The sequence below is a fragment of the Scleropages formosus genome, chromosome 14 (genome assembly GCF_900964775.1).
Source record: "Scleropages formosus chromosome 14, fSclFor1.1, whole genome shotgun sequence".
Lineage (NCBI taxonomy): Eukaryota > Metazoa > Chordata > Actinopteri > Osteoglossiformes > Osteoglossidae > Scleropages > Scleropages formosus.
Window position 1 is genome coordinate 18,279,655 of NC_041819.1, and position 10,967 is coordinate 18,290,621.

Here is a 10,967-nt window from a genome sequence, read left to right on the forward strand (position 1 = left end):
TACTTTAAGTAGCTTGAAGATCTGGAAAATGTTACTTTTGAATGCCACTGCATGGAGAAAGACTGGATGTTGTGAAATTTTACCTATTAATTACATTTTTCTAGTGGGTGAAACCAAGTTATTTATTTATTTGAAATTTTTTAATACTTCTGTCAGGGTCAGAAATTTTGAGCCTTTTCTAAGTTTAGAAATCCCTTTTGGAAGAACATAGAGGTACATAGTCTCATGGTAGAAGGACCTGTTGGGGCTACTATGTAAATGAATCTGTACAGCAATAGGAAGAACCTGCACCCATGAATGGCTCAAAGTATAGTATTTCTACCACACTTTCTAGTTAGCACTGGTTCTGATGAGAGCGCTGACCCGAGTGGGTCTTGAAAAAAAATTAAATGCGGTGTGAAGTCTAATACAGGAAACAATGCTTCACACCGATAACATGTATGGTTTATTTTTGAGAAAAATTGGCACTCCATAAGCTTGGAAACGTAGTGTGGAGGATGGTCATCTCTCTGAGTGTTGTAAATAGCCCTGTGTTTTCCTTGAGTTTCCCTGAGACCCCTCGGCACTGCTGGGCTCTTCTTTCTTCGGAGAGCTCAGTGAACACTTGTCTTCATGGGGATGAGGGATCGCACAGTGGAGAGAGATTTTTTTTATCGATATTAAGAAGACCAGCACTCTAACACAGCTTGTATACCAATGGGATCAGGAAGTATTGAATTCAGCAGTTCTGATTACACTTGGGTTAAAGACATGCTGCTCCAACACACAAATTGAGAGTATCGGTGTAATTTCGGGGGGGTGCGGTGGTGCAGTGGGTTGGACCGGGTCCTGCTCTCCAGTGGGTCTGGGGCTCGAGTCCCACTTGGGGTGCCTTGTGATGGACTGGCGTCCCGCCCTGGGTATGTCCCCTCCAGCCTTTCGCCCTGTTTTGAGAGAGAGAGAGAGAGAGAGAGAGAGAGAGAGAGAGAGAGAGAGAGAGAGAGAGAGAGAGAGAGAGAGGAGAGAGAGAGAGAGAGAGAGAGAGAGAGAGAGAGAGGAGAGAGAGAGAGAGAGAGAGAGAGAGAGAGAGAGAGAGAGAGAGAGAGAGAGATTTTGACTCCATGTCTAGTCCCTCTCTCCCTCAGTTTTGACACATACGTTCTCCCCATAGTCACTATAGGAGGCACAGCTGTTCTCATCTTGTCATAAGGAGAACATTGTCTCACAGAAATTGAAGTAAACAAACTTATGCTACTGATTCAGTCTTTATTGTTTTCATTCATTCATGAAATGTTACACAAACCTAATTCTGTGTAATTTTGCAGTCTGCCACTGCTTTTTTCATCTCTGGGATTTACAGTTATTTTATTCTCTATGCCATCTAAAAATGTTTCTCACATGAATGTAAGAGTTTGTTTAGAGGATGTGCACATTACCAGCAGATGCTGCTGATAAACGTTGTTCTCGGGGAGACGCTCTGTGCTGACCGATACTCATCTTTGCTGTAGAACTGTTTTTTTTGTTTATATTATTTCTATGTCAAACAGATGAACAACATGAAATACTCAGGTATATACAATCTGTTACAGCTGCATTTATTATTATGGCTTAGAATGAAAGCCTGTATTCCTGGCCCTTGGGTTGGGAGGGCTGAACTGCTGTGTTTATGTAAAGGTGTGTGTGTGTGTGTGTGTGTGTGTGTGTGTGTGTGTGTTTCCTTAAGCAATTTGTCAGTCTCAGCAATATTTGCAGTGCAACACTCAAACAACAAGATCAAAGAGCTTAAATTGCCAAATGTGTATTTCTTTCATTTGCAATAAATTTCAATAAGATGCAAAAACAGAAGCGGAGATGACTTCTCAGAGTAACAAAGAGACGACCGCTTCTAGTGGTTTCCATCTCTTCTGAATCTGAATCCATTTGTTTATTTCCAAATCAGACATTCTTTCAGTAAGGCTGAATCACCTGTTGGTGAACTCACTGCTCTTGTTCCCGTATTTATTGGTGTTGGTCTGCTGGAAAAGTTATGAGTGTACTGCCACCTTCTGGTCTTGGGTATTAATGACACAAGGCAACGCAAATGAAAAATTTTGAGCGGGAAAACATCCCCGTTTCTGTCCCCAGGTTGAGAACTTAAACGACACCTCACAAAGAAATATTTACAGCTTAAGTTTTGAAATTTCTCCTTTTTTTGTAACTTAATTTTAAAACATTTATGGAAGGTTGAAAAGGAAAATTTTCTGTGTAGTAAATGTCAATGTTAAACTCCAGAACTCTGTGCCACATTAGACAGACACTAAATGATGGCAGAATATTATTTAAGCTGTGGATTCTCCCACTTTGGAACATTTATATACATTGGTGTCATTAAGACACACCAGGGTGCTATCAGGGTCCCGTCGTGCAGTGAAACAATTCACCTGCTGCTTTTGTGTCTTGTCTTTCCAGCTGGATGACCCTTCAGTATTCCCAGCGGTGATCGTGGAGCAAGTACCTCCATCCGATCTGATGGCATATTCCGGGCTCGAGTCAGAAGAGGTGCCCAACACCATCATGGCTGACACCTCGCTGGATGTGGCTGAGGAGCAAATCATGGGCGGTGACATTGAACTCTCAGGTGATGCGAGGTCCCTTGTCTGCTTTTCCACCGAGTCGCTGCTTAAGTGGGTGCATCAAATTTGCGTGCATTGTAGGATGTGCTTTTTTGCACTGACCCTCAAGAATTCCTTCTTTCCCATAGAAGCCGCATGCACCGATACCGAGGGGAACATGGAAACTTTGGAGGCTGCAGAAACTCTACTCAACATGGAACCGCCCAACAATATTCTGGATGAAAAGCGCCTGAGTAAGATCTCCGGACAGGGCCTGTAGCTGCCTCCTGCCTCACTACCAACTGCTTCGTTATATTTAGTCACACACACACACACACACACACACACACACACACACACACACACACACACACACATTTTCAGAACCGCTTGTCCCATACAGGGTCACGGGGAACCGGAGCCTACCCAGAAACACAGGGCGTAAGGCCGGAGGGGGAGGGGACACACCCAGGACTGGACGCCAGTCCGTCGCAATATATTTAGTCAAGTGATCATATTATAATCTGTCTTTTTAGCTTAAAAAAAAGTAATGAATTGCTGCGTCTTCATGTACTTTCCCAGCCGATATATGCCCCTAAAATGCACCAAAAGAGGAGAAGTGTGGGGCTAGCTTAATTCAACTCGCTTCCATAGTGTTTACAGCTCCTGGTGTTTGTGGAGACAAATTCTTTTAATTTTGAGTGATTTTTAATTAGTTTTTAAATGTTTTAAATGTAGTTTTTAATTTTAAATGTAGCTAAAATAAAAATATTTTTAAAAGTATATTCATTTGCCATTGCTACAGCCAAGACTTTTACAGTCCCACTGAGCAATTGATGGATTGCTGTGGCTCTGGAGTTACGAACAAAATGAATTAGATTTCTGGTACACATCAGATGTCTTAAGGTAGTCCCCGTATATTAACCGTTACCTTTACCTTACATTTATTCATTTAGCAGACACCCTTCTCCAAAGAAGCATACATCTCATAGAAAAAAATAATAAAAGCACACATAAAATATAAAAACGTCTGGGATTAGATTATGATACAGGTGTTCTATCGAACCCTCTCACCAGTTTTTAGTCTATTTTGGTTGTTGGCAATGAAAACCTTAACCACATTCATCTGTCTTCCTCCTCTATAGTTCATCCATTTGTCTCTGGGATGGACACCGAGCTCAGTTACATCTCCCTGCAACCAGAACATCTTGCCAGCAATGGCGTGGAGGAAGAGGGGTCCATGGACAAGGCATGCCAGAAGACCATCTCCAAACCTCCAAGGAAAACCAAAGGTATTGAAGTGGTCCTTCTTACACCACTAAACTACTGTGACTGTCACCTTCCTCTAAGTAATGGGTTTAAAACACTCAGCATGGTCCTCGTTTTGCCATCCTTCACTAGGTCGCAAACCCCGGGCGACACGGCCCTGCTCCCCCATCACTAACCCCAGCCTTCCTCTGAGGAAGAAGAGTACGGAGGGCAAAGGTGAGCTTCATCTGCAAAATGTGGAAGTCCTCTGTGTTCCCCAAATGTGAAACAACTGCAATTCTCTGTTGTGATGCTTTATGCAATAATGCAAAGCGCAAAAATGCAAATTGATGCAAAGAAATTTACAAAAATGATGCACTGTCAAAAAAATTCTCTTAAGACATGAAGCTACTTTCAGAGTTAAGAGATCTGGCTCTTGGCTCTGCCTGTAGTAGATGGTTAGTCTGAGGATGCTCATGATTGCTTTAATGCCGTGCAAACGTGGCAAAATTGATATATTTTAAAATTTAATGTGGGCTGATGTAGCAGCAATGTGAAGTACACAGTCTCCTCATCTTGCAAACACAAGTGGAACCACAAGTGTGTTCATGAATCAGTTTGTTTCTGAGTCCCAAGTCACTTTTACCACTAAGTCACAATCAGTAAAAGCTTAACGGTATTAACTTCTGTTTATTTCTAGGTTAGGTTCTCAGAACCGTTCTGTAAAAGCCTAACTTTTTATTTAAACAGTTTTATTAAATCAACTTCCATTAAAATGAAATCTCATTTAAAATGACTGAAAATTAAAATGCATTGCTGCCACAATTTTTTTTCTCTGCAATTTTTGCTGTTGACAAATTTGTTCCATAAAGTATGCAATGTTTGTGAATTTACCAGCATTGATGAAGACCAGATATGACCTGTAAACATGGGGGAAGTGAGTTGGGTTAAGGCAGTCCACAAGTCCTACTCTGTGCATTTTACTGTATTTGCTGGCTTTGAAGGTCTTATTCGAACTCATTACTATAAATGTGGTACTCTATATTTTGAAAATCTCTCATTGATGTCACATTACTGTAAGATGTGGTCCCACGCAAGTTTTTTAGTTTTTGAATAACATTATTGTTGAGTCTTTTGAATCTTGGAGTAATATCAATGTTGGCTCTCATTTTACCAAGGTAAATAAATATGTTTGTCGTTAGGCAACACCATCTACCTGTGGGAGTTTCTGCTGGCCCTGCTTCAAGACAAAAACACCTGTCCGAAATACATCAAGTGGACACAGAGAGAGAAGGGCATCTTCAAACTGGTGGACTCCAAGGCTGTGTCCAAACTGTGGGGCAAGCACAAGAACAAGCCAGACATGAACTACGAGACCATGGGAAGAGCTCTCAGGTGAGGTTCTGCTTGGTTACAGTCCTCCCGCTCCTCACACAGGTGAGAGCTCAGTTTAAACTAAGGCAGTCTGCAGAATAACTCATTTGATAGACTTACATTACAGAAATGTCAGCATATTGGAGTTGCGTGTGTGTATCTATATATGTATGTGTAGACTCTTAACTTTTTTTATTCCCTTGAAATTAATTGAAATACATAGTAAATAAGCATAATAATTATATGTATGTATAATCTATATTTTTTTGATCACAATACATTATACAGCATGAGTAATACGTGATGGTGGTTACTGTACTTATATGCACTATATATGCTGTACGTTTTATTTGTTCCCAAATATTAAATATATACGTATATATAAAAGTTCATATTTTACATATATTCCATTTTTTCTTTTACTCAAATTATAAATAAATGCAGCAAATAGTTACGCATTTGTTATTTCTTTGTATTTTTTTTTAAGGTTTACTAGGTTTGTAGGGTAATGGCAAGCTATTTTTGGAAATTACGTTTTGAAATAAAGTCTGGAGTGTACTATACTATATAATGTAGTATAGTATCGAGCATACTACAGCTGTAGCAGCTCTGTTCTTGGTGCCTTCCTCCAGGTATTACTACCAGCGAGGGATTCTTGCCAAGGTAGAAGGGCAGCGCCTGGTGTACCAGTTCAAGGAGATGCCCACGGACCTTATTGTGATTGAGGACGAGGAGAACCAGGACTCCGGCCCCGGGCCAGGCCCTGGCGGGCACCGCTCTGCTCCTCATGGCCGGGGCATCTGCCGCGGGGCGTCTCGGGCTGGCCAGGCAAGAGCCGTGAAGAGGGAGCCGAGCCCTGGAGCCGAGCAGTCAGACAGCGTGCTGCAACCCAACCAGGGGGCAGCTGTTCCAGCTCCCGTGCATGCTTTAAAGTAAGACGCACACATACACACAATGGTCTACATTTCAGACCCTGAACGTGCTGTAAAGGAGGACAGTCCACGTGTACTCATAAACACGCAATCTTCCTGTTTCATACAAGCTTTGAAGCCGTGTTAGTTAGCGACACATTGAACTGGCAGTGAAAGCATGGCAGATTTTTTGCAGTTTTTTTAAAGGTTTATTAGATTTGTACTGATGGACTGGCGTCCCATCCTGGGTGTGTCCCCTCCCCTTCCAGCCTTGCGCCCTGTGTTGCCGGGTTAGGCTCCGGCTTGCCGCGACCCCACTTGGACAAGCGGCTTCAGACTGTGTGTGTGTGTGTGTGTGTGTGTGTGTGTGTGTATTTGTATTGTGTTTTATACTTTACGCTACTGAAAACATGGAAACTTGGCATTTTCCTGACTGTTTTCAATATTTGGCCTGACGTACTTCTGAAATTATTCCTGCCATGACTTTGATCAGGTCCTGAACATAAACTTAAATGCAGAGCTGAGAAATTGAGTAAGTTCCAGATTTGCCAAATTTTGATCAAATTTTTCCCCTTCAACTTTCCCTCAAACATTTTTTGCTGAAAACACCCAAGCACAAGCACACTTGCATACGCTGAAAAGAACTTGATTTCCGATTTTCAGTACACACCTCCAAAGAATACTCTAAATATGGTTGATGTAGTAAAGTCTGTATGGTCACCTTACTCCATTCTGCAATACATGGGGAGGGTGGGCGACTGTCATCCTTACTCATTTCTGTGCGCCCAGTGATTTAGAGCCTGCTGCTTTCTTGCTTCACACTAAATTGCTTTTGCAATATGTTGCCCAGAGCATATAATGTATTGCATTATGATGCACTTTCGTTTTGCTATTGTCTATGGGGATGCTGTAGAATGGGCATTCTGGGAAGCCAGCCAGTGCACTAAATGAGAGCGTATCAGTTGCAAATGGGATGTTATTGGTGCCGTTCTCTGGCATGTTTCCCTGAAACACAATTAAACATCTTCTCTGTCTTTACAGGACAATCAATGTGCCGAGCTCTGTTCAGGCCACCGTTCCCATGGTGATTACCTCACAGGGAGGTGACACAGTCACGCTGCAGACCGTGCCCCTTACCACCGTCTTGGCCAACGGGGACATCAGCCTAGCACACTCACAGAGAGTCATCCTGCAGTCGGTGCCGTCTTCCATGACTTTCCAGACCGCCCTCACACCTACGATGTCCGACTGCCTTTCCGACGGTTCCCAGCAGTTACTGGTTGCCAGCCTGTGTTCACCCGACGGGGGTCTCATCAACGCCTCGGCCCAGCCAGGTTCTCTCAATGGCCTCACCCACCTGGTCGCCCTGGATGCCAGCGGCCAGCAGTCAGGGACAGTTATTGCCACGGTCCTAAAGGCTGGCGAACTGGAGGCTCTGCAGGTCAAGGATGAGGATATGCAGGTGAAGCAGGAGGCCTTGGATGCTGAGTACCTGCAGTCACTGGTGGGCAGCAGTACTGACAATGGGATGAGAGGACAAGAGGAGGCAAGTCCTGAGCTGTCCCGCCAAACTGTTGTGGTGGGGGGCACCCAGGGTCCCAACCCAGACATTACCCTGAATGGAGCTGTGGGAGAGTTAGTAGCTAGGGAGAGCAGAGCTCTGCTGTCCACCAGTCCCAGTGAAGGCCTCACACCTGTGGAAGAGCTGGAGGTCAACGGAGATCTGGACACCAAAGAGCTGGACCGAAACTTGGAGCCATTCCAGCGGGACCTTCAGGTGTTCCCCCTTTCAGGTCATACATCCATGTCACACATGGTCCCCACTCAGGTGAAGGCCGAGTCGGTGGAGACATAGAGCGGACTGAAGTGTGGCTTACCAAAGAAATGTGCACCAAGTAATGAAAGACAATCCAAACATTCAGCTTCTCTAGTGATCAGTCGCCTTTAATGAGAATCATAATTTATTAAAAAATGGTTCATATATTGGCCTTAAATTTACCCATGTAGTGCCTAATCTGAATGTGAAGTTTTTTACTTTTTCTCTCGAGTTTTTGTGACATCCCAGGAAAGGACTCAGCCCACCATTCTGATGTTGCTCCAAAAAGATGGACAAGATTTTCCGAACCTGGAGCTGTCCACTGGACACTTCGGTTAAATGTGCTCTCTCTTCCCACCAAGCCATCAAACCTCTCCATTTTACCTCTTGGCACATTGTCCTGTACAGAGCAGCGATGAAGAATAGTCAAGACCAAAAATGGAAAGCTAGGTGAGATCACACATGGGAAAAGAGAGACTTGTGAAAAAGTGAACTCGTGTCCATTTCAGTCAAAATGTGGCCTGTGAAAGTTCTCACATGCTCAAAGAATTTTGGTTGGAAATGGTTTCCAGTATTATGTAAGGACTGTTTTTGGAAAAACACCATCGATCTGTGATGCTGAGGTGTGTTTGGACCAGAGATAAAAAATTATACATGTGTTGCGATGAAAATGGACATTTCTGTTTCTTCAGGATTTCAGCCATATCTGTACAGAGCTGTTGAATTTGCATATGTGACTGATTTAATATATTCTGTTTCTATTTGGAGTCTTATCTTGAAAGCTTTAAATTTGTTTATAAGATAAACAAAAAAAATTAAAAATGTATAAATGACATAAAAGAAGAAAAGAATGGCAAAATGTGCTACAGCTGTATTTATTTTTTAGGGAATTTGAAATTATGAATACTTTTAAAGACAATTTCAAGGCACATTTTATTTACAAATCTTTAAATAATAAATGCAGTCTAAGATTAAATAACTTTTGTAAGCACTCTGTAACCTGCAGAATTTTTCTATCCTGCTTTTTTTTTTTTTTTTTTTTTTTTTTCTTCAACATTTTTGGGGAAAAAAGTGGAAAGGAAGTCTAGTAAATGTGGTGTCTTTTTATGCTGTAATACACTCTTGTGACAAATATCCACCGCAAATGTTTGTACCGTAAATATGTTTTTAAAGCTTTCGGCTGACATGTTGTGCTCCGTTCACCTCCAAAACGTTCACTGGCCTTCTTCCCATTGACCCGTTGCCCATCTGTGTTTACATGAACGATCCTCAACGGCAAGCTTTCGCCGGTCAGCGTCATGGAACAAATCCCACATCAAGCAATGGCCCGTTCTGCATCCGTCGCCCCTTCCAGGCTCAGCTTCCTCTGTGCCGTTTCCGAGTTCTATGCCACCGTTCATCAGTGTGGGCTCCAGCCGAGAGGCGGGGACATCCGGTCAGCAGAATCTGTGACGGAGGTGTGTATGTGTATGTGTATGTGTATGTGTATAAGAGTGAGTGAGTGTAATCGTATTGATCCCCAGCTCACTTGCGCTAAATTGACTGCAGTGACTTGAGCGGGGCACCAATTTCGGAGAAGAGTCTTGGCTTGTCTGGCCTAATTTCAGCCTCAGCATCCTCGGGGGGGATGTGCTCACCATCTGCCCTCTGCTGCACCTGAAAATAAAATCAGGATGAAAATTTAAAATATCTTTTTTTTTTTTTCAGAAATCTAGTGACAATCTCGCCGACGTACTGACTGAAAAGTTGTCATACAATGTTCGATACAATGTGAATATTAAATATCATGTGTGATGCTTGCAGCGGTTATACTGCTCCAGAGATACTCCAGCAGTGCACTTTGTTCAACGTGCCCTAACGCTCAGGTGTAACTGGCCATCGTGTCACATGTGTAGCTTTCGTTGCAAATTCTCGCCAGAAGACCGCAGTCCAATCAGAACTCACGAGTCAGAGCTCCGGAATCCTCAGGGTAGCATATGTGTGCCACCATGGCAATGCCATGGCAACCGCATCAGCGCTGACTGGAGTGCTGTCCTAATGGAGGCACATTCTTTCCGCGCTCCTCTGCGAGTGCCGTCGGCTGCCGAGTGTACAATTATTTTCCTTTTGTCTTCTGTGCTCTCCCTGAAGGCTGTCGCACTGTGTCCTGTAAACATAGTGGTCGGACTTTGCATTTCTGCTGTCCAAGTAGAGTTGCGTTTTTTTTTTTTAAGAAAAACAAAATAAAAACCTGCTTTAAAACAAACCCGGGGTGAAATGTGTCTTTGGTTTTAGTCGCCAATGTTGAAAATACTACATTTGTTGTAAAATGGACTGCTTGCTGTATGCTGCATCCGCTTCCCACTCAACGAACAGATGACACGGCACCGACCGGCCTCTCTGGTCAATTAATCTCCATTACCCTCCTCCTCCGAGGTCATGGTCACTCTGTGCTTTCCTAAATGTGAGCTATGCCAAGAGGAACACTTTCCCTCAAACAAATTTTTTCACTTGTGCATTAGCTTCTATACTAGTGATTTTTTTTTTTTTTATTTAAGCCTGTGTAGTCTCAATGGTTTTCAGTAATTTTTACACCATCTGGAGGTCTTAAAGGTGATTGAATAAGATTGACTGTCCAGCACAGAGCATGTGAGGTTAGTGATCTCTAGCAACAGTCGCATTGCATAAACTCTTAGATTCAGAAAAATGTATTTACAAGATAGATTTGCCCTCAGCCACTGATGAAAAATGTGTTGCTATGTAATTAAATTTAGAGTATAGGTTTCTAACTGCATCCAGGTGTTTACAGGGCAGCAGGTGGTGTAGTGGTTAGAGCTGTCACTTTACAGTAGAAAGGTCCCAATCCCCCATCTTGCTGTAGTAGTGGTTAAAGCTGGTGCCTTTGGATCCAAAGCTCACAGGTTTGAATGCTATCTACTGCCGTAGTACCCTTGGGCAAGGTGCTGAGCCTACACTGATATGGTAAAAATTACCTAGCTGTATGAGTGGATTAATAATTGCAGGTCGCTTAACACTACACTTTGCTTTCGATTAAATAAATGTATGTAC

At 42.9% G+C, this 10,967-nt stretch overlaps 1 protein-coding gene across 10 annotated transcripts in view; it reads left to right on the top strand.

Annotated features, from left to right (window-relative positions):
- The window catches only part of LOC108931014 (ETS-related transcription factor Elf-1-like), a 36,072-nt gene extending 25,908 nt beyond the window's left edge, over nucleotides 1-10,164 (top strand). For 9 of the 10 annotated variants that reach the window (XM_029257883.1, XM_029257878.1, XM_029257877.1 and 6 more), the window contains exons 3-10: nucleotides 2,428-2,596; nucleotides 2,720-2,824; nucleotides 3,716-3,862; nucleotides 3,972-4,055; nucleotides 5,021-5,213; nucleotides 5,825-6,124; nucleotides 7,145-8,369; nucleotides 9,200-10,164. In XM_029257883.1, the coding sequence (XP_029113716.1) occupies nucleotides 2,428-2,596; nucleotides 2,720-2,824; nucleotides 3,716-3,862; nucleotides 3,972-4,055; nucleotides 5,021-5,213; nucleotides 5,825-6,124; nucleotides 7,145-7,958 (1,812 nt within the window). In that variant the 3' untranslated portion in view covers nucleotides 7,959-8,369; nucleotides 9,200-10,164. The remainder of the gene's footprint in view (nucleotides 1-2,427; nucleotides 2,597-2,719; nucleotides 2,825-3,715; nucleotides 3,863-3,971; nucleotides 4,056-5,020; nucleotides 5,214-5,824; nucleotides 6,125-7,144; nucleotides 8,370-9,199) is intronic. The other variant, XM_029257876.1, reaches the window with a different exon arrangement.
- Nucleotides 10,165-10,967: the final 803 nt, after the last annotated feature.